Source organism: Drosophila subpulchrella, chromosome 3L (assembly GCF_014743375.2).
Source record: "Drosophila subpulchrella strain 33 F10 #4 breed RU33 chromosome 3L, RU_Dsub_v1.1 Primary Assembly, whole genome shotgun sequence".
NCBI lineage: Eukaryota > Metazoa > Arthropoda > Insecta > Diptera > Drosophilidae > Drosophila > Drosophila subpulchrella.
This window is the reverse complement of record NC_050612.1, coordinates 22,067,099-22,093,014: the sequence shown is the minus strand read 5'-3', so window position 1 is coordinate 22,093,014 and position 25,916 is coordinate 22,067,099. Positions and strand designations below refer to the sequence as shown.

The window sequence follows — 25,916 nt, the reverse complement described above, 5'->3', positions numbered from 1 at the left end:
CAGGAATATTTTCAAAGTCTCAAAAATAAGAAACAGAAAAATTGTCTTAAAAATAGGTACTTCCGTAGATCTAAAAATAAAACACAAAACTAGTTCGTTTTTTAAACCACATTCAATGTAAATATGTATTTGCTGTTTATGGTATAGACTTGACGTCTGCTTGAATATAACGCTGTTTAGTAGCTAGTTTACATGATATATGCATGCGTCGGATTCTTTTTCTTTCGCTGTAGTAGCTCAGTATAGTAATAGGTTCAACTGCCTTTGATTATTCGCAACCTGTCGCCTGGGCGCGCTCCTCAAAATAGTTTCGAATGGGTTTTTTGGTTGGGCTTACAATAGATGAGACGTAAGTAGTAGTAATTAACTTAGTTGCGTAGGGTATTCATAAGTGGGGTGTGTAAATAATTTTCCAGGGGCCTCGAGTGGGTCTAAAACTTAACGATAGGCCATAACACTTAATAATTAGGAGTAAAACAATACAACTAATAGTAGGTAAATTGAGTGATTGTTTCTCATTAATTGGATTTGGTACTTCTCGAGATTTCCACTGGGTTTGCAGTTGTAGGTTTTCGGTAGGTACATATAAAGACGATCCTCAGCGAAGTCCAACGACGTGCTGGATAAATCTCAATGTTGCATGATTTTGCTGCGCTTCCTCTGCGGTGTTATCCCTCATTTTCCCTCGTTAAAGTAATTTATGCAGTTGTATATGGATATTTGTATATATGTATATATATTGTTCAATATTTATGCATTGGATTGGCCTACTTATGCCTTACGCATTGCCAATGGCTTGCCCTTAAAAAATTATGCGTATCCGCCCCGAAAATCCCATTTACATACAAAACATACCGAGTACTCTACCCTCTCACTAGGTTCTTACAAAATTGGTGCCATCTTGTCGAGTGTCTTTGTGTTTAATTTGTTGTTCAATAAATGCAGAAGTTCGACTCTGCCCTACGTGTACCCTTCAGTAATCCGTATCTATATCTTTTTGAGTGCCTCACTTTCACTTTCACTTCCCTTCGATCTGTCTGCCAGTTTATTGTTATCTTTGTGCGCGGGATCGGGAGGATATGGCTTTTGTTAGTCGCGACCTGGCCAATAACAATTGCAATTACATATTTCTGCATTGGGCGCAAACCGAGCGCGCCTTTGTATTGTCACGCACAAAATCATGCACATTGAACTTTCCATCATCGCCGTGCTCGTAGCCGCGACTCTTCAGCTGCCTGAAAATGAAAAGATTGAAGAGATTGGTTGGGGAATGTCAAGTAAGGATATTGGATACAATATATTTGGCAATAAGCCAACAGTGATGTAAAATAGCCAGTTATTTTCCTGTTCTTGAAATCAAGTCGAAGTATTCTCAAATTTCTTCTTCAAGATGAATCTTGAAATGATATTAATGAATCTGGATCTTGATGAATATCGATGATCTTGAAATCAAGATCAAGAAACCCACAGTGATATGAAATAGCCAGTCATTCCTCCGTTCTTGAAATCAAGACGAAAGTACTCTCAAAGATACAGGGATCTTGAAATAGGCATGAAAATAGTCTGAATTTTGCTTTTAAAATCACTGGATTTTATGAACTACCCCATTTGCCAACTCAGGACTTAAACTAAACATATCTCGAGGCTTACTCTCTTCCTTTTCCCCTTGTTTTGACCAATTTAGGATGCACTTGAAAGGGATGACCTACCTGGCCACCGCTGTGAACGACAGCTCCACGTTGAGTCCCGTTTTGGCCGAGGTCTCCATGAAGGGCACGTTGTGTTCCCTTCCCAAGCGCTCCCCATCCTCCCGCTTCACCTGCCGCTCGCTGCCGCTGCAATCGGCCTTGTTTCCTGCGAAACGAAAAGTGGATTCGAAGCTCGTAAGTTGATGAAGCTTAATCAAAGCCTTTTAACCGGATCTCTCACCTATTAAAACGATGACCACGTCCTCCTGCGCGTACTCCCGTATTTCGCCCAGCCAGGCGCGGATGTTGTCGTAGGTGGTCTTGTTGGTCACATCGTACAGCAGCAGCAGAGCTTCGGTTCAAAAATTAAATTAGGATAAAAGGACAGGCAGTCGAAAGGGGTGGCAGTGAAATGCACCCAGAAAAAAAGGAACAAATTACAGTATTGTTATTAAATTTTAATAAAAATATTTTAAATACTAAATGTGCAAGGGACTTAAACTTAGTATTAATGCAAACATTTCTAGGAAGTAAAAGTCATTAGGGGATAGCTGAGTGATAAGACTTCCATTTTTGTAGATTTTCAGAAAATTCAGCACTCAGAAGGATTTTTCATTTCGAAGAACAAATCGCTAGTGCTTTTCCTTTTATCTGCAGGAAAAAATCTGTTAGGAGTATTGTGTAATGCACTGCAATGGAAATGCTAGCTGTATTTCCTAGAAGAACCTGTTTTTCTTTGCCCTTCGCATTGATAGGGCTCTAGAAAAATTCCTCGAAAGGCAAACTCTAAGACCTTCGGGAAAATATAATACTTTGCATGTAAAGAGGATTCGGAGAATATTTTTTTTAGAAAATAACAGGATAACAATTATTTGCTGAAGGTACATAAGGGCTTATCTTTAATATAATAACTAATTGTCGGGATATATTTTGTATTGTATTGTTTAGATATATGTTTTTGGAAAATACTCCTTAACACTGTTCTAATTCACATCTGCTAATACTTAAAAGTCATGTGTGTAAGTGGTATATACATATATATGATCTATTTCTTAAAGGTTTTTGTTAAAGTAGAGAATTATCTCACCATGGGCGTCGCGGTAGTAGGCGTGGGTAACGCTTCGGAATCGCTCCTGACCGGCCGTGTCCCAGATTTGCAGCTTGACGCGTGTCCCATCGACGACCACCACTTTGTTCTGTTGATATTTTTGTAATTGAACGAAATGTAATTTATTATTTTATAAATGCAGAACGCAAAGGGGTACCATGGAAATGCAATTGTTATGTAAAATGCAATTAATTCACGAAACAGCCATGCACAAAAGCCGTGCCACCGAATTAAACACACAGAGAGAGAGAGGGGAGGGGATAAAGAGTTGAAGTGGGATAACGTTGCGTATGCTTAATGCATATCACTTATACGCAGCGTGGGCTGCTTGCCCCAAAAACACATGCAGACTTGTTAAAAGCAAACGAGCAGGGGGTCGGGGGAATATTCATAAGTACGGGCAGACGGCAATTTCCATGATGAAAGCCCTGGGTCGAGGTATCCGGCATAATGATGAGCCGCCTTCTCTTCCGTCTTCCTTTTTGCCCGGATAATGAGCAGCAGACGTTGCAAGTTCGTCCGGCCATTGGCATTACGATGGCCCCATGTCGTGCCCCACCAACTACTCAGACAGTCAGTCAATACCATAAAAGTGTACTGGGGCAGGAGAACACAGAAAAACACAAAAAAAATACTGAACAAAGGTACAAGTACGGGTATTCGGTTTTAATGTGTTTGTGTGGCAATATGCCTTGATTTCATTTTCATTTCGGGGAAAGTAACATGACTAAAAAGATAAACCAAAAATTTCTGGCTCAGCACACTCTAGGTCAAGGCACTGCCACAAATTCTTGGGAAAGAACTAAACTTATTATTTGGGGTTACCTTAAACATGTATTTAGTTTTATGAAAGTATACTTAGAACTAGATTTAATAGATCATCATATAAACTTTATCAAAACATTTTGAGTACCTGAACTTTGGTTAACTCATCGATTTTATTTTAACTTTTTCGGCTAATTATTTTTTTAAAAATTGTAACATTTGTAACAAATAAAATATTATATATTTTATAATTTATCTATATTATAATTTTAATAAAAACATATTATAAAATAATGCTGAAATAGGGTAAGATTAAATTTCAAGTACTTGTTATTGGGAAACATTTAAACGACTTTGGATGAATAAATATGTAGGAGAGTAAATAAGCATTCCAATGAAAAACTTTTCCTACATCTAGGGAGTTCAAACATTTAATTATCCATAAATTGGCAGGCACTCATACACAATATTCGTTTACTTTATACTTTGGCCAAGAATCAGCCAAGTTGAAAAATCAACATGAACAACTCCCCAGCGAATTAAATTTCAGGTCATTCCCCAGTGGGCCCCTGAAGTAAGCAGTAAGCAGTGAGTTCAGGGGCTAGGTGGTGAATCCTCGAGGCGCCAACCAAAGTTAGACAATGCCAGAGTCGACATATTTAATACGGGAAACATGACAACAATTTAAAGTCAAGGAAACGCCAAACGAATGGGGCACTTGTAAAATTTCCCGGGACAGAGACAGATAGTAATAGAAAGTAGGAGACAGAGAGAGAGACGGGGATACGTAACACGGGTAGTTTAATAAATTTATGAGCCATGAACCACAGAGGAAAAGAGGATATATGGAAGGATATGTAGACTGGGGCAAGGGATGTGCCTTCGGCCAGGACAACTAAGTCCCTAAATGTTCAACCACACAATAATAAGCACAATAAAAGCAACAACAACAAGCTAAATACGCCAACAACAACAACGATGGAGAGTAAACAACACACACACACACACACACACACAGACAAGGACAAGAACATCAACAAGTCCTTTTCAAGTTCACATGCTTTTTAATAAATAGTCCCCCAAGGATCCTTATCTTTATCAACAAAGTGGGGGCTTGGGTGGTTTTCGTTGGGTTTTGAACAAGAACTAAACGTAAAGAGGACAACCGCAGGCAACTACGAAATCATGAAAACCACAACCCATAGACGGGTCACAGAGGGAGTGAGAGAGACAGCGACAGACGGGTAGAAAGAGACAGACACAGAAGGTTAGAAAGAGTCAGAGAGAAAGTGAGTGAACAGTGGAGTTGAGTGGGCAGTAGGTGAAAATCGCATTCAAAACCTTGACAACTGTTGATAGGACACACAGATTGGCGAAGAGAAGTAGATAGAAGGTTTGGTGGTGGTACAGAGAGAGAAATGTGTATAAATTATATAAGGATATTTAATTCCCAACTCCTTACCAATGAAAATCACCTTGGAAGTTCTAAGAAGCAATTAAATTTTGCGTTTTTGTTTAAAAAGTAAGTTACAAATTAAATGTTTTTAAGCTTTTAGTGTCTTAAACTTGCATTTAAAATTGTTAAAAAGGTATTAAGCTTGTCAGTGTTTTTTTCAGACAATGCTGACATTTTTCTCCCTGTGCACCCAATGATGGACAGTTCAAATAGATAGATAAATGATGTAGATTTAGTAGACAGACAGAGTCAGAGATGTGAGTTAAACTATGGGAGACGGAGAAAACACAAAAGCAGGACAGAACAACAATGAACAGTATCCACAACAACAACAACAATAACAACGACAACAACAAGGATAATGACAATGACAACAGTATATAGAAAAAGGGAACTGAACAACACACAGATTTGAACAGAACAGTATAGAACAGAACAAACTTGGCGGAAATAAAGCGCTTACCCTAAAATCAATGCCGACCGTGCTGAGGAAATAGCTTGGCACATAGCGACCATCGCGGAATCGGATCAAAAGTGAGGTCTTGCCCACTCCCGAATCTCCCAGCATTATGACCTATATTCGGCGGGAAGGGGGGGGCGTCGAGAAAAGCCAAGAAAAGCCAGAGAAAACCATGTGATATGTAAGTGGGGTAAATTGTTATGTACATTGTCATGGTTCGATTTTTCTGCATAATAATTTATGCCATTTCGTAATGTTTTCAGCTAAATATTTAATGAGCTGCCTATGAATTTTACATGCCAGCCGGGAGTGCTGAAAGCTCTCGTTTTCAACCTCCAGCAAGGCAGGATACTCCCCCATTATACCCTTTATATACAGCTTATACATGAAAGCCTTTCAGAAAGGTCCTGCTGCTAGCTGCTATTGACTCTGCTGGGATACGCAAAGTTGGCTCGGTTATGCAAACAGTGCAATTGCTGATTTCCCAGGGAATACCTTGTTTGCCATCTGCTAACTAGACAAAAATTTAACGTGAAAGCATTGCGCAAACCTATTCAAACACAGAAAATAAAGCATCAGAGAAAGTTGGATTTCAAATGATGATTCTTTTTATTCCACTTAATATTTTGTACTCTTCCATTTACTCCTTTCGTAAAAAAATTATAAAGAGAATCAAATGTTTATGGAAAGAGGATCTGATTTTAGTTTACTTGCTAATAACACTGATTTTTTCCTTATTCCTGCTTTGAATTTTTATACCTGTTCTATGCATCGCCGAAATTAAAATGGAGATTGCTTAAATAATTGCTTTCAGCCAGCTAATTTGCACACTTTAAATGGCTTTAAGCTGCCGCGGGGGATTTATGCAAATGCTTTGTGCCCCCTGTTTCTTCAACATTTAACGAGCGCGACAAATAAATGAAATTTTTATGCAGCTCCTGTTTTATATATTTTTCATTTTTACTTCTTGGCTTGGCAGCTGGCTGACAGGAAGTCGCCGCCAGGAGTCCTGTCATAATTCACCAGAATTATTCTAATCAAAAGCAGCTGCAGCAGCCGTGGAATATCACAAAAACTTTGCTCTCCAACTTTCTGATTCGTTCCCTGCGTCTGCCCATTTAATTCCCTTTGTCACCCTGCACTTTATTGAATTTTATGACTTTATTTTCGACTGCTTATGTAAATCACATTGTAAATCAGGCCAAAAGCCGATCAGGGACGCAGCCAATAAAAGCCGGCTCGTAAAAGTCGCAGGCTGTCAAACAAAAAGGTATAATACATAAATCAAATTGCGGCCTCACGAACAAGTTGTTCGGAGAAGCTGAAGGTGAAGCACTCGACTCCCAGACTCCTCAACTGGCAAATAAATATACCCATAAGAGTATGTATTCAATATATATTTTATTTTGGCACTCCCCTATTGACGCCTTTTGAAAATGCAAATTGGCAGTTGACAAGTTGAATCGAGAAAGGGATGCTTATTTTCTTATTTTATTGGAGTAAGTGCAGTGATGAGGGAGGTATTTTTTATGACTGGATGGAACCCAAGGTCGATGCCAATAAGTGTTTGCTATTTTCACTGCCAAGCCAGTGAAGCTGATACTAAAAATCTAAAAAATAGTTATATCACTTTATCAAAGATTTAAGCAAACTAGCTTTTGAAAGTTAAATTTGTAAACATTATGAACAAAGTGGAGGTAAACACATTGTCTTTTAATTTAATTTAGTTTAGCTACATTTTTTATTTTCTTTACTATCTGATGTTTAAAAAGGCACTGACTAGTTCTTAAATGTTTCCCCATTTCCCAGTTGTATTAACCTTCCACATGGTATTAAAATCCATGCCTTTTATTAATGCCTTTGTTTCAAAATTATGTAATACCACGTATTTTGAAGTACTAATTTTTGGCTTACATATTTTCTAGTTCTTTCCATTACTGACTTTATTTTATTTTCTAAATTATGCAATTGATAAAAAGGACACTGACAAGTTTCTAGATTTTTTCCTCGCCAATAATATCCAATTTTTGTAATGGTCATTTCTAGTTCAAGGACAGTTTTTCAGCTACTTCTCTCTCTACTGTCTTTATTTTATAAATTATCTAATTGACAAGAAGGACCCTGAGTGGTTTTTAATTTTAGACCCATCCCCCAGTTCTATTCACCTTGCCCATAATATCAAAGTCGTCCTCCTCCTCCGGTGCGTTGTTGGATGAAATCATGCGGATGAGTGCTCGTCCGGCGTTCTTGCAGAGCGTTGCGCTGGCTCCCTCGTTTCCCGGACCCGGAGCAGGTGGTGCAGGTGCAACAGATGGCCTGGCCACAGCAGTTCCTCCTCCGGCTCCAGCTCCCCCTCCTCCTCCACCTCCTCCCCCTGCTCCTGCTCCTTTGGAGTCCAAAAGTGGCTGCTGTTCTGCTCCAGCGGCCAATCTCACGCTATTCAATCGGGCCATGAAACCATTGCCAGATGGCAGATGATGCGATTGCGACTGCGACTGGGATGTCTGTGGAGCCTGATCGCGGAAAATGGAGGCCGAGGTCATGTGTTCGGGCAGCAGGGGCTGCTGGGAGATGGACTGCTGGCGCTGGTGGACAATCACGCTGGGTCGCCTCTTCGGATAGCCATCGTCGTCCGAATCATCGGAGGCAATCCCATTGATCTTGTCCAGCGTCTTGGGTGGCAACTGGCCGGGGGTGATGTGCTGCCAGGTGGGCTTCACCAGGGACTCGCGACGTGTGGGCGATCCAGTGGATCCGCTGGCCAGCGGCGATGGACTGGCCACCGAAATGGAGGGCTTCCTGGCGCCCGATGGACTGGCAATGGAGTCACTCCGATATCTTGTCTGCTGACGACGCATCTTTGAAACCTCTTTTCCTTACTTCCTGCTGATTGGCCTGATTCTATATTTAACACACACGCACATAAATCAATAATCTCGACTCGGATGTCGGTGGTGTCTTCATTATTGATGGGCGCAAAAACCCACCCACCCCCGGGAGAAAGTAAGTACCCCAAAAATAAAGTTTGTTCGGGTCTCAGATACACACGCACTCACAGTTCTGCCCACAGAAAGTCATTAAGACTCATTAAAAAGCATAAACAAGATGGCAACTTTCATATTATCCTGTTTTAATAAATACTCACTGTACTGGAGAAAGTAAGGAAAGTACTGGCACGTTTTGTGGACATAAAACAATGAACGACCAGGTGCAAATTGAATGTAATTCCGATGCTTTCTCTTTTTGGCGAAATGAAATGAAAACCGAAACCCACAAATGCTCCAGGGCCACAAAACAACAACTGTCGTTGACAACAGGGTGAAAGTGGGGGTGGGGAAAGTGGGGGGTGGTGGGTGGTAAAATGAGACAGGCGTGTTTTTGTGGGCCGCTGCGGTGGCTGTCGCTAAATCAACAGTTGGCAAGCAAACCGCAAGGCCACCAAAAGCGAAAGCAAAATCAGCGGACCGAAGCTGTGGCTAACTAAATTTTTGGCTAATTATGCTCTGGCTCGCCCTGCAGGAGAAAGTTGGAAAGGAAAGGGGAGGGAGTTTGGGGAGGGGGTGGGGTGTAGTATGGATACAACCCAGTGATTAACTAGCACTCATTAGCAACCTCGAAAAGCCCTAGCGGCTGTTTCACTAAGTGATTACAAATCGCCTGTACATACCTATCTTTGCCAATTTTCTTAGCCTACTTTTTGGGGCCCAAAAAAGTTCAAGTGATGGAGTGGCGTTCCCAGTTTCAATTTCTCTATTTATTTTTGAGCTAGTTATTAAAAGACCTTTAAAGAAATGTATTTTGAAAAGGTTGTGTGCTCTAAAAAATCCAGTTATTTTTATAATAAACAAGTTCCTAAAAAAAGTGACTTAAATATTAGTTTCATATCATTTAAATAAATACTTTAATACTTTTCAATGTGCAATCAAAGGCAAACAAGCGTTTTAAAAAATTTAAATTACTTGAAAATCTAACCAAAACCGCTGCCAATTGTAATAGTAAATATTCAAGCACGCATATTCAAATAAGAAAAAAATACAATAAATTGCATAAAAGTGACTCAAAGCTTATAAAGCCGCATAAAATAATGGAATATCTAGGATACCTCAATAAATTCGCGCTTAAAATTGAATTTAAATCGATAAAATGAATAAAAAACACTGAATAACATTTCCAACCATCGGAAATCCACAAACTAGAAATCGCATTTCATGTACAAAAAGTTGGTGAACTCTTATTTACTTTGACGTTTTTGGGGTTGCCGGCAGCCAGGCCAAATTCAACCGAACTTTAATTTAATTTGCAGCTCAACAAATTGCCAAATGCCAATACATATATCAATATGGCTGTACGGCTTTCAATTTCCAGACAAAACCCCATTGACGTGGGTGGCTCTTGGGCGTTTTTTCGGGTGGGGTTGTAAGATTATAGAGGGTTGGGGAATTGGGACTATTGAAGTTGAGGGCCCGCAGATCCGTGCGAATTCAGTCATCCATCCTACACAACCGTCTGCAACCTGTCGTCTCACCTTTATTCCTTTTTTTCTCCTTTTGCGAAGGAACCCGTCTTAAAGCGTTCTTTTTATGGCGGCTTTCGTGGGTCCTTAAATGCAGGTCAACAGCAGCGGGCACGTGCGAATTGTTAACTACTTTCTGAAGGCGTCTAAAAGGAGGCCAAAGTGCCGGAGATGGAATGGCAATGAAATCGGATAACCCTTGAACCTGGGACAAATTGTTTATATATTTACCAATAAGGTTTTGAGCCTTTAATCGACATAAAACCGTCACAAAAAGGCATTTAGTTTGTTAATAGTCCTTAAACTTATATTAAACGAAATACCTTTAATTGCTTAGCTTTAGGATAGAACAAAGATCAAATTCATCAACAACTTTAATGTTGTTACATTTAAATTTGGGGTCACTAACAAATCTACAAGCTAAATAACTTAACCAGAAAAGCAGACATATTCCAGGAAATATTTCCATATTTAAAATCAATGAACAGATACAATTTCGCATGAAACGAAAAGGTCACTGAAATCGGATATCCTTTGAACCAAGGACAATTCGGTAAAGCCGGCAAATGTATAATTTTACCAATTACCAGACCATTCCTAGCAACGCACTCAAAGGCAGACCTTTAATTATGTCCGAACTTAAATGTAACCCTGTACAAAAATGTATATGGCCTGTGGACAATTCGGTTTCCTTTATGCAAATATCACAAATGATATTCAAAAAGTTTACCCTTTTTTTGCCGTCTAGGGTGTCAATCCATGAAAAAACCTTTCCAGCGGCCATCGAGCAATTTACTTTAATCAACTTAAAACGCAATGGCTGATAACAAAAGTTTTTAATTGGGTTGTCGCTGGTTTCTTCCCAGCTGATGTCCCTGCTTTCCGTCTTTTATCCTACACAGGGAATATTCTGTCAGTTAAAAAATAATGAAAAATCTTAATTAAAAATTAAAAAAGAAAAGGAATAAATATAGATTAACAATTTAAAAAAGCCAGAGCTCCAAAATATTTGTTCTCTCTTCTGTTATTTCTCAGTTGGTAATTAAAAAAGGTTATTTTTAAAGATTTAAAATTTAAAGAATTAAATTAAAAAATCAAATTAAATCATATTATCTTACAAAACTTTATTTATAGAATAACAATGTAAGTGTTACCTTTAAAATAATTTCTTTAAATCGATATCGTTTCTAACAGTGTATTCTACCATACTGTTTGTGACAACAACCAAAAAGCGAGGAGACAAAAAAGGAAAGTGAAATTTCTTTTCACTGAGTATACGAAATTTGTTCAAAGTTAAAAGTTAAGCAGCATTTTTCAGTTCCTTTCATAAATTGGTTGGAATGGAAGGGGATTTCCACCCACCCCTCCCCCCCTTTGCAGCACTCCCCGTGTAATTATACAAAGCAGAAGGAGAAAGTGGGTAGCTCTGGGGGGAGAAAGTGGAAAAAGGGCCAGTCGATGTGGCTGGTTCATTGCACAGCCAACCGAACGCCCACGCAGGACACAATGCCCATGTGAGCGTACAAGTGTGTCCTGCCCACGCACACACACAACCGCAAGGCAACCAGAAGATGCTGCACACAGATACTAAGGACACACTGACTTACATTCAATTTAGCGCTCAATCACGCCGCTTAAACGGCAGCAACAAGGGGCAGACAGAAGCGCCAGACAATAGTTTCCTGATTGCACGGACATGGACAGCTTTAAGGAAATGACGAGCCCACGCAAAAGGACATACAGTCGGGCTCGGATTAATAGCACTTTTGTCGGGTAATTTAAAAGCAAAGTTAGAGTTTTAGTGACTCAATTTCTCATGACATGATTGATGTATATACCTCTACAAAATTAATCTTATAATGGAAAGCCTTACATTTTTTGATTGATTTCTTTTTAAAATTAGAAATTTTGTATTTTAAGTGAAGTGGGATCCGACTCTAAATTTCAAGCTTTTAATTTTTAAAAAGTTACAATAAAGATTACAATTTAAAATAAAATTGTTAAATTATTGTTATTATTAATCACTTAAGGACAGATTTTAAAAGAGGTGATTAGATGACTTATTCTTGTTCAACTTTTCGAAATCTAAACTGTCATAAGCTTTTAAAGTTATAGTTAATCTCGGAAACAAGAACTTTAAACTCATTTAAATTTTACCTATTCCATTTTATTTTTAGAATGCTGCTGGTTTCAGCACTATTATTATTCTGGTTAGTCTCTGGATACACCCACTAAAATGGCATGTGGTCGTTGGAGATTTTGAAGGGAAACTTCAAATTGACGAGAGGGCCAATTGACAGGACAAAAGGCAAAGTGATTCCGTGCAAAGCGATTTCATAAAACTTTTAAGGCAGCCAGACAACAATTTAGTGCTAGTGCATCTTGGTGGTCTTACAGAGGGGGGTTGGACTAAAAAGGGGGGTGGCTTTGTCGGAAGGGGAGGAAACGAACCCCCAGGAGATTTGTACCAGTAATCGGCTTAAATGACGATTCAAGTGACTTCCAATCCATGGGGATGCTCCTGGAAATTTCGAAACGACAAGAAACAGGACACCTGTGGCAGTGAAAGAAAAGTTTTCGGCCTTTCGTCAACCTTTTCTCTTCTGCAAACCCACCTTTGAAGTTTTTGAAAATCGCAGGGTGAGACTAAACCAATTTTAATTGCGAAAATCGATGGCTCGTTTATCTCTCTCTCTCTTAAAAACCTTGAAAACCTTGAAAACCACAAGGTGCTTAAAAAAATTTCTCAAATTCCAGCTCAATGGAAAATAATACAAGTTGGCCGTTAGATAAGAGGATTTAGTGGGAAAAAACCGGGAGGAGGAGATACTAATAACCATGACCTTCGGCAGTTTGCATTCATGCGCAATTATTGGCTCTCGCATAATTAATGCGCATTTGAAAGAAACCCAAGTCCAATTAAACAACAATAGAACCTGGCCAAGACATGGCTGACACGTCCGGTTCGAGTACAAATGGGATTATGCTCAATTGCATTGATCGAGTTCCAATTAGAGGCAGACAATTGAATTCGTGGAAATTGGGAGGGAAATTCAAGAAAGTAGTCAACGGTGCATTTTCCACTCAATCAGATTACCGGAAGTGCGTTAAGTGCCAACATTGTTATCCATTGCCCATTTTGCATTGTTAAGCATTAGGTATAAGTTTTAATTCAATGGGCTAGAATATTGTCAATTAGATAGCATTTAAAATCGTTAGCTTCATTTTATATTTCCGGACCCATCAAATTCCAGTAACTGAAATTAATTCAGAACATTACAGATATGCAGAAACATAAAATAAATTTAAAATAATTTGTAAACTTAACATAAAAGCAGTAAATATAGTCCCAAATAAACTAACAATTTAACATGCAATTTTAATATGTACCACAACTCAATTATTTAAATTTATAATTTAAGAAACAAATCAAATTGAGAATAAAACAAATCTTCAAGAAACACAAAATGCTGCGAGAGACTTAAAAAAACCATTAGTTGCACTTGCCAAAAACATTACTTTATATTTTATTTGTATATTTATTTGTACAAAATAAAATTCAAAGCACTTTTCTGACTTTCCACCTCATTTCCTATGCCGTTTCAAGGAATGTTTCAAACAGATTATCCAATTAGAAGGCAACCGAAATTCCCAAATCCTCTCAACGCCACAAAAACCAACGAATGTTGGGCCAAAACATTTTCCGCTACACTTAAATTATTAAATTCCGAAAACGAGAGTCAGTCTGCACTAATTGTTTTCATTTATTTTTAAACTCGCGCAGGACCTTGTCAAATTACCCAGACACCACAGAACAGCAGCACACACAAACCCACCCACACACACACAGTCGCGCAGGATGGGCAAAGGGTTTTAAAGCGCCAAAAATAGCAAATGAAGAGGGCTGCATTTTGAATGCAAGTGCTTACAAAATGTTTGCATAAGTCTACAAAATGCAACAAATGTCTAATGAGCGCGCCACAAAAAGTCAAATTCAAATTCAAATTCAAAAGCACTTCACTTTTTACTTGGCTCGGAGTTTCGCGACGAATTTTATTTAATTTTTTGGCTGAGGCTGAAGCAGCTGGCGCAGCTTTCCACCTGGCTGGGAAATTCGGAAAAGCTGCGAGGGATGCGCGTGCGATGCTTATCGAGGCGTCAGTGTTCAGACCCACAGCTAGACTGACTGGCGGACCCAGGAGAACTCGCATCTCGCATCACTCCCTTATCCCTCGCAGCAGCCGAGTCCTTCGGCTCCACTTCGATTTGAGTTCGAGTTGCAGCTCGTGCGGCTTCGGTTTTTTCGGCTTTGGCTTTGGCTTTGAATCAGCAAGAGCAGCAGCCCTGGCCTAGAAACGCGGAAGGTGGCGCAGGGGATGGGTGGGGTTCGGGGTCTCACGGCTCAGGTGTCTGTCCATAGGGTGCACCGATTTGTTGCCAGAATATTCCCCTATCTCTATCCCAAGTTTCATTTCCCTATCTTTCTTGGTTCAAAAGATATACTTTGTTGTTCAGTAAAGTAAAATATTTGAATTATTGAAATATTTAAACATTTATATCTAGAAATGGCTCATTGAGGAGGTTCTCTAGATTTAAAAATGTTCTCTTTACTATCTTACGAATAGCTAAATTTTCAAATTATTCGCTTTGGAATACAAAAACATTTTTTTTGATGCATCAAATAAATATCATTATATCAAGATATTTGAATCAGCTGATGATATTTCTTGCTTTTCTTTTATTAGTAAGTCCTTAAAATCTTTTAAACTTTTAAAAACAATTTTTTTAATAAGGTCTTCAATGTTATCTGTTTATATTCTTTAGGAATATAAAACAAAACTTGATCTCTAATAAAAAAAAGTAAAAATTTGAATTCTTTAGTATTATTATAACATTAGGGGTAGGATAGTTTGAGAAACAGTTTTAAGGACTTATCCAAAGTTTTGCAAATTTAAATTCCTATTATAATATTAGGGCTTTCCCCCTTCTGGACCCTAGTGAAATGCCCTGGAGTCGAGCACGCGCCAAGTTGTGCATTGTGGAAAATGGGGAAAGCGGGCAAGCAAGAGGAAAAGCAGCAGCATCCAAGGCAACTGAAAACCGTTGCACTTGAACTTCCCTGGCGGCCATTGCGGTGTTCGTCTGTCTGCCTGTGTGGGTGTGTTTGGGTCTTAGTGTCTGTGTTTCTGGCTTTGCCACAATGTCTATGTATGTGTGGTGAGTGAAAGTGAAAGGCAATAGCAACAGGTCGCGTGTGTGTGTGAGTGGGTGAAAGCTGCACACACTCACACTCGCTTTTCCAATTCCAGCCAGCCATCAATGTCAACATCAACAACGTGTAAAAGGTCGAACGCAGCGATTTATATTTATCCTGCGGGAAAAAATCAATTTGGGGGATTTCAACATGCCCGCCAAAAATAGAAAATCTCCGGCGATTACCCAACAATATGTTGCCTATTTAGCGGGGCAACAAAGGTGCACGGTGAGAAAGGCTTGGCTTTTTTTGTGGCAAGGTATTAATTTTTTATTCGTTATTATATTTATTTATATATGTTTTGGGTCATTTGTTTGTTAATATTACAAGGGGAAATATTTTTTAATTAACGTTAAAAATGATTTAGATAACTGTAAAAGCGAAAAAATATTTGAAGATTCATATTGCATGTAATTATAAATTTTTTATTAAATACAGAAGTTCCGATTATTATTTCAATATTAAATTAAACTTAAAGTATTAGCAATTTGTTCATTTTTCTGTTAAGTTTAATTAAGTTCATAAAGTTCCTCTACTTTTTCTCTCAGTGTCAAGGCGAAGACTTGTATTACCAAAAGGTACTGGGCAGCTGTTCCCCAATTACACACACAGCAAGCTAATGCACACAGACATACTCCTACTACATAAGCAAACCCATTGGAATGTGCGTCAGTACATGGGCGGTGGTCACAGGGGGGGTCGGCTAAGGGCTAAGGCGTGGCAGGCGGGGGCGGGGTCAGGCTACTGTGCGGGTTTCATGCAGCAGGCAGCGCTACGGATTCGCCCACAGTCGCAATACTAAGGCTACACGAGTTCCGGGATTTTGGGTTCTGTAACTCGAACCACCGTATGTCAGCATATGAAAATTTGTTATTTTCTATATTTAAATCAACTTATTTTATATTATACAGAATATGTAATTGAAGTTAGTTTACAAAACTAACTGGTTAAAATATGTTTAAAAATTTAAATTTAAAAAATTTAAAATTTAAAACAAAGTAACGTTTGTCCTTTAAAATATTGGTATACTTTTATATATCATTTAAAAAGTCTGTTATCGTTATAATATTAAATGCAAAACATTCAAATTGCGTGATATGAAAATATTTATCTCAAGCTAAAAAGTAAAAATCAAAATTTAGGATCCTCAAAATGAACTCTAGAATTTACTATTTCTGTACTTAAGGTAGAATTGATTAAAGTTAACTGAATATGAATATGGTTATATAAATTAAAAATCAAAGCAAAAGAATGCTTATAATTTAAATATATATTTTACTAACTTTCATAAATTGGTTCGAGTTACAGAAGACTGGCTTGGGGTTATTTTATCCCGACTTATAGGTGTCGTAATGTCTAAAAACTCACCGTTAGCGCAATGCCCACTGTGGCGGAGAAGGAGCCCAGCCGGAACTCGCCCGTGTTGTATTTGACCAGGAAGGACGTCTTGCCCACTCCCGAGTCGCCCAGCAGGATCGTCTTGTGGTTGACCGTGTCGTCGAAGGGCTGCTGATGGGCGGTGGGCGGGGCTGGGTGCATGTCCACCTCGTCGTAGCGATACGATCGCCAGCCATCGTTGTAGTCGTCCTCGTAGTCCTCGGCTCCATACGCATACATCTGCATGGCCTCGCGGGAGGGACGATAGCCCGGATATCCGGTGGCTGAGCGCTGAACGGGGGCCATGATGGTGTCGTCGTGGTAGTGATGGCTTCCGGTCAAACTCAGCTGGCTGTGATGGTGGTGCTGGTGGTGTGGATTATGATCATGGTGGTGGTGGTGCTGCGTCGTTGTTGTCGTTATCGAGGCGGAAACGGAGGCGGGTGCTGCGGGGGGATTGTAACAGCCGTCGCCGAAGGGCCGGCGACGCAGCTCCTCGATCCTGGCCTGGGTGGTCTCCGCATCCTCGAAGACGTCGTCGCTCATGCTGCTGGCGTCGTCGGGATGCGCCGATCCCGCTGGCGCTCCTTGTGCCCCTCCTCCGCCTCCTCCCCCACCCATTCCCAACGCTGTGCTGGCCATTGGTCTGGGTTTATTGGCTTGTGTCTTGGCCAAAAGCTGTGATTGAGCTTGTGTCCTGAGCTTTCACTTAAGGCTTTCTCATTGGTCTAGTTTCAAGAAGATTCACTGAGCTTTTCCTTTCACTTTCCTATCGCTTTTCTTCCCTTATCCTCAGCTTTTCTCTTAGGTTTGAGTTTTGACAAAAACTATGTCAAGTTGACATGGGCTTCTCTTTAGTAAAGCTACTCTAAGGATTTTGCGTGACCTACTAAATCTTCTTGAAGCACTATTTGTCTCTTCACTTTCACTTTAACATGTAGCATTTAACAGAAAGATATCCATTTAACCATGTCATCCTTTTTAGTTAAGACTTAAGCAATATTCAGTTTCTTTAATATTTTTCCTTTCTTGCTCAATGATTTTAACAGTTATGGCTTTATGACATAAAAGCTCTGGTTAACTGCTTAACCGGAGGTTATCCTTCTAGTTTTGAGCTTCTCTCTCCGGCACTCTCTTTGATTTCTCTTTGTGATTTTGACACTTAACGTTGCTTCTCCAAAAAGCTCCTTACAGTTTTGACATTTGTTTCGAGCTTTCTCTCATCGGCATTTCTCCGCTTTCTCTTTATGACTTTGACATTTACCGTTGTCCGTCGCTGCCGCAGTCGACGTCGCTGCCGTCCGGTTGTGTGGCACGTTTTCTGAATGAATTCGCTTTTCGGGGCTTTCGGCGCGGTTGGGGGGTAGTTGCTATTATTATTTCCTATTCGCTATAAGCTTAATATTTTCGCCAGCCTTATCAGTTGGCCAGTTTTCCTAATCGCTATTCGTTAGTTTTGCGTTCCGTACAATTGAACTAGGTATTGGTTTTTCCCCTTTTGTTGGTTGTTGGTTTCTTTCTTTTGGTGTTTTGTTTGAAGCCACTAATTAAATGGTATCTATGTAAATTGTAACTAGCTAAACATATTGACTAATATTTTATAGGTTATGCGCTAATTGGTGCTGTTTTCACTATGCATTAAAGACTTATTTATTTATATGGTTTGCAACGATTTGCTTGGTGTTTTTTTTAGTTTATGATTAAAGCTTTTGGTTAATTTCCCGTTTTTTTTTTTATCGTTTAATGTAATGACTATCCATTGGTTTTGCGGCTCTAGTCAAAAATATTGCGATTGATTTTAGGGGGTTGGGTGTTGTGGTTCTTGGTGTTTTTGTTGTTGTTGTTGTTGTTATTTCACTATCACAGCATAAATAAAATAATGTCATCGTCGTTGCCGCCCCCGCCACGCAAACCCTCGGCCAACATACAACTGGTAAAAAATATCTGCAGTCGCCACTTCCTTTCGACATCCTTTCCGAGCTTTTGTGGCTCTCGGGCTTTCACTCTCTCGCTTTCTCTCTTCACGGAATTGACATTTGAAGAGTTCAAGACGAGGGAACTAGCTCAATTCTAATTGAATTCATTAAACGTATAATTTAATCGAAACGTGGAGAAAAGAAACTGTGTCAAAAGGAAATTTAAATTCCGTCAGTATTGAATTAAAAGTAAACAATTTGTTTTTTTTAAATATTATTTGACTACTTAGTTTACAATAATATATAACAATATAAATAGAAATGGTCCATAAATATGAATTATTTGCAATCGTTACAATTGATAGCATCGCATTTTTTAATAATGTTCTTATCGTGCAGCTGGCGTTTTAGGAGCTTTGTTTGAAGTCCTCCATATAAATTTTAAATCCAACTTTGTACTACTTTTTGAATTAATTTAAATTCAAATAAAATTTCGCATGGTTCGACTCTGTACTAAGCCCATAAGGAATATGGTTCGTGTCTTAGCTGCATGTCAAGTTAACAGCACTAATGCGCCAGGGTCACCCTAAAATTCACTCGATAATATCGATAGCACAAAACTTTTAGGAAAACCATCAAATCTGACGACTGTCGACGTTTTCTCGAAGCTTATTAAATAAATTATAAATTATTCGAATAGAATTGAGTTTATTCCATTTACTTAATTAAATTTTAAGTGCAATTGACCAGTTTGACAGAAAATATCGATAGAATTTATGTTGATACCTATTTTTCAGAGTGACCGCTTGGAATATTTTTGTGGAAGTATTTTTATCGGTATAATGTGATACATTGATCCGCGGTCACACTGAACAGAACAGAATTTGTAAAGTAAACCAAACCCGAAGTTAATTGCAAATAACGCGAATAATCAAACGATCCGCGCAGATAATTAATTAAAAATGACTGGTCGTGGCAAGGGGGGCAAGGGGAAGGTGGTGCGCGAGAATGCGACCGACGATCGGGACGATTTTCTCGTGTACGCGGCCGAGAAAATCATCCAAAAGCGCGTTAGAAAGGTGAGCGAGCGTAAACAAATGCGAAAAGGGCGATGAAAACGCGGTGGAAGGCAGGAAATGCAGAACGCAATATGCGCAGCACACGCAGGATATATGTATATTCCGCAAGGTCACATGTCCTTCGACATTTTTTGGCCAGAGGACATCTGCTGCAGCAACCACCATTTGCACGCTGCATGTGTGTGTGTGTGTGCGTAGTGCGTGCGCTTGTGTGTGCGTGTGTATGTGTGGCGTGTGTTTTTGTTGTTATTGCGCTTGATGGAAAATCAATTAGTTGTCTAAGAAAATGCAATCATCAACCCCCTGCTTATTTCGTCAATTTTCCAGGGCATCGTGGAGTACCGCGTCAAGTGGAAGGGCTGGAACCAGCGCTACAACACCTGGGAACCGGAGGTAAACATCCTCGATCGCCGCCTGATCGACATCTACGAACAGAGCAACAAATCCTCGGGAACGCCCTCCAAGCGAGGCCTCAAGAAGAAGGAGAAGGAGCCCGATCCGGAGCCGGAATCCGAGGAGGATGAGTACACCTTCACCGGCGACGATGTGGATACCAACCGGGCCACCACCTCTGCGGCCGGGCAGGATCAGGAGGGCAAGAAGGAGAAGAAGCACCATCAGCATCATCACCACCACCATCATCACCACATCAAGTCCGAGCGCAGCATTGGACGTCGCTCGGAATCCCCGCTGACGCACCATCATCACCATCACCACCACGATTCCAAGCGGCAGCGCATGGATCACAGCTCCTCCTCGAACAGCAGCTCCACGCACAACTCCTTTGTCCCCGAGGCCGACACCAACTCGTCCAGCTCCGAGGATCAGCCACTGATTGGTACCAAGCGCAAGGCCGAAGTGCTTAAGGAGTCGGGCAAGATCGGAGTTACGATCAAGACCTCGCCAGATGGCCCCACACTAAAGCCTCAGCCGGCACAGCAGTTAACGCCCATCCAGCAGCAGCAACAGCCTTCCCAGGATCAGCAGCAGGCGGAGAAGGTGGCAAACGAGGCAGCCACGCCGCTAAAGTCCGAGCTGCAGGTCACCCCGCTAGCCATTGAAGCCACAACGGCCACACCCGCTGAATCCGGAGCCGAGGAAGAGGAGGTAGCCAGCGAGGAGGGCAACCAGCAGACGCCACAGGTTCCGCCCGAGAACAACAACATACCAAAGCCGTGCAACAACCTGGCCCTCAACCAGAAGCAGCCGCTTACTCCTCTTTCGCCGCGCGCCCTGCCGCCACGCTTCTGGCTGCCGGCCAAGTGCAACATATCCAACCGCGTGGTCATCACCGATGTAACCGTCAACCTGGAGACTGTCACCATACGCGAGTGCAAAACGGAGCGGGGTTTTTTTCGCGAGCGCGACATGAAGGGCGACTCGTCGCCAGTAGCCTGAGCTGCGGCCCAAACAAAACTCGGAAAATCGAAACGGAAACCTGAAACAATTGTAAATAGACAAACCAAAATGGGGGAAAGTTGAGTGGAGCACTAACAAATCGACACTAGATGTTGCTAAGCATTTTCTCTTTAGAACGTAACTTATTTATTGTATTTATTTATAGCGTAGTTATTAGATTGTTGTTTTATTACAATGTTTGAAGTGCAAGAGAGTAGCTTGGGCAATCGCAAATCGCTCATTTACTAAAATTTTTATTATTGATTTTAATTATTTTGCCTAATATTTTACACACAATTTTAATAATTTATTTTTACAACTGCAATATTTTTCCATCTAAATTGGGATCTTTATTGTTTACTGTCCCTTTTGCAATATCGCTTTTTTGAGCTCTACCCATATTTTAGTGAATGAACGAAATGCTGCGACTGCTTAACTTGCCACTGCATTAGATTGTAAAACCTGCAGCATAGATATGTATGTCGTACATATATTTATTTACCACATATTGTATATTTTTCTACAACACTTTGAATCTGATTGAGAACAACACAAGACACTCATATGCTACAAAACTCCATGCGAAACCGAAGCAATTGTTGAATACGCTTGATATACAATTATATACAACTGAAGAAGTATATATTCGAGTATGTCACCAAGTTGGCTATCCCAATGTTGTAATTGTTTAAAATTATATTTCCTCGCGCCGACTGATTTTACAAAAGAAACCCCCAAAAAGATATATATGTAGTTTGGAAAATATTTTTAGAATTTAGCTAACCACAATCTCCACTTAATATTTATTTTAAAATGTTCTACTTTTAGCAGTCATCCGAGGCTCAAGTGCTGACTTTATGGGTTCCGAACGGTGCAGTGCACAGATAATTCCAAATCGAGCCCATAGACTCAATACTTAACTCCTATGATTATTACACTATTTTTTAACGCTTTGCAAATGGAATCTTCGTGGGAGCTGTGGGAAATCCTCAAGCTCTTGTTTGTTTCTCACGGTTCCTGTGAGGTGAGTTCCATTTGTGTTAGCTTTTTATTGGCTAGTTTTAGTTACGGCGCTAATTCCACACAAAAAAAAAAGCAAATTAACTCAAAATGTGTATTTTGAAGTTTGTAATGTAGTGTTTAACTTTAATGTTATTGCCGGTATCGATTGTACATAATAAATTAAATAGAAGCAACCAAATGTGCTTTGTTTGGGTATTTTCTACTGTTGAGATTGATTTGCGTCTAATATCCAGTCAATATCATCAATCCGCGTCAGGGGGAAATTTATCACTAGGAGTAGTCTACCGATCAACTAGTTTGTACAATGCCTATATGTCCAGGTCGATGGAAAGCCGATCTCATAAGGGCCGATACTTGTTGATAAATGAGTTAATGATGGGCGCCACCTTTTCCGGCTCGTTAAGGTGCACATGGTGGGTTCCTTCAACCTCGTGGAACTCGAACAGGGGATTCTTTTGCAGCTCCGCCAATACTTCGTCAAAGTACTCCTTGCGCTCGTAGTAAGGAGCCTGCAGGGCCTTGATGAACAGATGCGGGCACTTGATCCTGCGCGCCATCTCCATGGGAACCTCCTGGTGCAGCGTGTAGAATAGCGAAGACTTAAGTCGGTTGTCGCGTGAGAAGTAATACTTGTGCGGCTCGTGCGTCGAGGGTCTGCAGTTCCGTTGCAGGAGATACTTGCAGGCATCCAGAGATACGGATTTGTTTGAGCCCTCGTGCAGCCGAGTCACCAACTGATCCCACTCGTAGGAGGGTGGCTCTGAGCCACTCTTAAGGCGGCGTTCCAGCTTCAAGGTGGACTCAATTCGTTCGGCCAGGGCATCCACAATACTGCGGGAACTCCGAACGGGCGGTTTAAGTACATCCAGGCCCACAAACAGATCCACTTTATCGGGAAACAGAGCACTGAACACAAAGCCATTGATGGAGCTCATCGAGTGGGCCAGTATGGAGATCTTGTCCCAATTGTACTCGTCCATTAGGCGTCGAGTGATCAGCACAAGGTCGATGGAGTGGTAGGAAGAGCCAGCTGGCAGCCACGAGGAGAGTCCATGTCCCGGGGCATCGATTGAAAGGAAGGAGAGATGCGACGGCAGGAGCGGAGCCAAAGTGTCGAAGGTCCCGGCATTGTCCTGCCAGCCGTGCATGCCCACAATGGGCCTCACGTGCTTGGGTCCATACCATTTTCCCGCTAAGTGTCCCCATGGAACGGGTATGCTAATTTCGTCGAACTGCCAGGCGAAAGTCGAGGTCATTATAGGCAAAAACCAGAAGGACAGTGGAACCTACATGCTTGGTGACGATCTTCAGGGGTCTGGTGGGTCCACTGCTGGCGTTCCGGACATTCGGGAGCAGCTTCAGCAGGCGAAGACTCCTTGACACCTTCATTTTGACGTAAGATTTGTTTTTTTCGTTGGGTAATGGCTACGTTCTTCTACCGCGACCTATGCGCGACTAATGTTCTGGCCGTGATTTCACCACACATGGATGGCGATAAGGCAGCTCTGGCAGATGAACTTTGTTCTTGGTACGTAATATCTGAGTAAACTATGTTTCAGCAAGGTTTTAACCTGGTCATCATTCGCTGGTGCCTGCTGGCAAACATCAACACTGGTCGAAAACTTGTTCCGTGCGTTTCCCAACACTGAGTTTTCGTTTATGTGTAGAAAGTTCGAGAACTTTGCTAAAGTAAATAAAAAGCAGATCAATTTAGTTATGTTTAATGTAAATTTGTATAATCTGGTTTTGATGCCATCTAGGTATTATGAAGTGACTATAAGTTACATAAAATGTCATAAGCTAATAGAAAACAAATTTAAACTTCACTATATTCTCGCCGCATAAACGTTGCCGCCCATTCTCAAGTTTAATGAACAGCTGTAGATAATTGTTTATTTCTCGTTTGCTCGCTGTTTTCACCTGTTTTGTTGTGCGATTTATTAACATTAAATACATTTATAACTAAAGATAGTACCATTAATAAAAGGTGATGAACAAATATAAGTGAAACCTACTGCTTAAGGGCACGGCAAGAAGGAAACGTGAGCTATGATTCGCCAAGGAGATCACCTTGACCTTTGACACCTTTATTGAGGCGCCGGCATCGATTCGGATATTATAATAAATTTATATATTTTTCATGATTTCTCTTTAATGTTTACTTTCGGATTTTCTATGTACATATCTTCGCCTTTGTTAACTAATCGCCCTGCTAATCTCCACAGGTCGCTACTGATAAGCACCGAAATTAGCTAAACTTTGGAATCGGAGCTCATTCGGTTTTCAAGCAGAAATGGACTCGGACGACAACTCAAGTGGCACAACCGGTAATGATCTGGGCCAGCGCTATCGACATGCAGGGGACTTAACTGGCGAAGCCCCAACTAGACCAGTAAGTGTACTTTGAACCACTCCGCTGCAACTCTTATTGCAAGGGGGTTGAATACTGTAGTTCTAGGAAACTTGAAAAGTAATGTAACAGATGGTATTCTAAAACTAGATACATTGACAAAGTTCCATATGTATCTGACAGATTTTACATACCTTTCCATACCATTTTAAGTAAATTGCTTATATCTCTCAGAACCGTAAAAGATTTTTAAACCATTACCTTTAAAAAACAAGCGAACGTGCTGTTTTGATTTTGATAAAGACTCCTTAAAGTTTATGAAGAACCATCGTCCAACATCTAAAGTAGAAAATACTATAACACGATCAAAAAAGTAAAGATACACTTAGATTTCACAGTTTCCCTTAATAATTTTCGAGTCTCACATGATTCTCTATCTTTTTAGTTCTCAGAGATCAGCATTACGGTTCCGTGGGGACATATATCTGGCAAATGGTACGGCCCACAGAATGTCCAACCGATTCTGGGTCTTCACGGCTGGCAGGACAACGCGGGCACCTTCGATCGCCTGATGCCGCTGCTTTCGCCGGATGTGGCCTTCCTCGCAATCGATCTTCCTGGCCACGGGTTATCCTCCCGACTGCCCGATGGCTGCTACTACAACTCAGTGGATAATCTATATGTTATACGGCTGATCATGAAGCAGTACAAGTGGGAGAAGGTTTCCCTGGTTGGACACTCCATGTCGTCCATTATATGCTTTGTGTTCGCCGCTGTCTTTCCAGACAAAGTGGATATGATTATTGGCATAGATGCCCTGAAGCCCCATCAGCGTCCGTATCCCTCGGTTATAAGGACCATGGAGACCCGACTGGATGAGTTCCTGCGCGAGGACGAGAGGAATCGGAGCAAGAACGAGCCGCCGAGCTACACCTACGACGAACTTATCGAAAGGGTGTACATCGGCACCTTCCATTCGGTGAACAAGGAGCATTGCAAGCACTTGATGGCCCGCAACATTGGCAAGTCGGAGAAGTACCCGGACAAGTACTTCTTCTGCCGCGATCGGCGCCTCAAGTTCTACAACTATGCCATTGGCTCCCAGGAGCTGTGCGTGGAGATGGCCAATCGGATCACATGTCCTTACTTGTTCATCAAGGCCGCCCAGTCCTCTTATTTCGAGGACAAGAAGTACTACGACGAGGTGCTGGATGTGCTGGTGAAGAAGTCCAACTTCGAGTATCTGGAGGTTAATGGCTCGCACCATGTGCACATAAACGACCCGGAGGCCATTATCGCACCGGTCAACAACTTTATCCAGCGCTTCGGACCGGCGGCCGTGGCTGCATCCCGCCAGAAAGTCAAGGAGGCGAAGGAGAGCAAGCTCTAGACGGTACATACAATGGTAAATGGAGCTTATTTATTGTGCACATATTGCACAGGTTTTTATACTTAATTGTTGATTATGTGATCGCGGCAGAGGACTCGGCTCTGCTATAAATACACAATGTACATATGCCGAGAGGTTG

At 40.9% G+C, this 25,916-nt stretch overlaps 4 protein-coding genes across 8 annotated transcripts; 2 read left to right on the top strand and 2 right to left on the bottom strand.

The window, feature by feature from the left end:
• Window positions 1-112: 112 nt before the first annotated feature.
• Window positions 113-18,555, bottom strand: LOC119553871 (ras-related protein Rab-26). Of its 5 annotated transcripts, XM_037864524.1 has the most exons (7): window positions 13,920-14,057; window positions 7,643-8,378; window positions 5,481-5,591; window positions 2,776-2,884; window positions 1,930-2,040; window positions 1,710-1,854; window positions 113-1,235 (listed from the first exon to the last, which is right to left on the bottom strand). In XM_037864524.1, the coding sequence occupies exons 2-7, from the start codon at window positions 8,333-8,335 to the stop codon at window positions 1,121-1,123; spliced, it is 1,284 nt and encodes a 427-aa protein (XP_037720452.1). In that variant the 5' UTR covers window positions 8,336-8,378; window positions 13,920-14,057; the 3' UTR covers window positions 113-1,120. The 5 variants fall into 5 exon arrangements, with proteins under 5 accessions (XP_037720452.1, XP_037720454.1, XP_037720453.1 ...); XM_037864526.1 differs by lacking the exon at window positions 5,481-5,591; XM_037864525.1 differs by lacking the exons at window positions 7,643-8,378; window positions 13,920-14,057 and adding an exon at window positions 16,613-18,551 and having other exon boundaries at window positions 114-1,235.
• Window positions 18,556-19,400: 845 nt separating this feature from the next.
• On the top strand, window positions 19,401-21,999 carry LOC119553034 (polycomb group protein Pc). The gene is made up of 2 exons (XM_037863096.1): window positions 19,401-19,616; window positions 19,944-21,999. The coding sequence occupies exons 1-2, from the start codon at window positions 19,500-19,502 to the stop codon at window positions 21,012-21,014; spliced, it is 1,188 nt and encodes a 395-aa protein (XP_037719024.1). The 5' UTR covers window positions 19,401-19,499; the 3' UTR covers window positions 21,015-21,999.
• A 132-nt stretch (window positions 22,000-22,131) lies between these two features.
• Window positions 22,132-23,644, bottom strand: LOC119553036 (probable serine hydrolase). Its single transcript, XM_037863099.1, has 2 exons — window positions 23,328-23,644; window positions 22,132-23,269 (listed from the first exon to the last, which is right to left on the bottom strand). The coding sequence occupies exons 1-2, from the start codon at window positions 23,424-23,426 to the stop codon at window positions 22,376-22,378; spliced, it is 993 nt and encodes a 330-aa protein (XP_037719027.1). The 5' UTR covers window positions 23,427-23,644; the 3' UTR covers window positions 22,132-22,375.
• Window positions 23,645-23,886: 242 nt separating this feature from the next.
• Window positions 23,887-25,909, top strand: LOC119553035 (probable serine hydrolase). Its single transcript, XM_037863097.1, has 3 exons — window positions 23,887-24,024; window positions 24,263-24,429; window positions 24,833-25,909. The coding sequence occupies exons 2-3, from the start codon at window positions 24,331-24,333 to the stop codon at window positions 25,775-25,777; spliced, it is 1,044 nt and encodes a 347-aa protein (XP_037719025.1). The 5' UTR covers window positions 23,887-24,024; window positions 24,263-24,330; the 3' UTR covers window positions 25,778-25,909.
• Window positions 25,910-25,916: the final 7 nt, after the last annotated feature.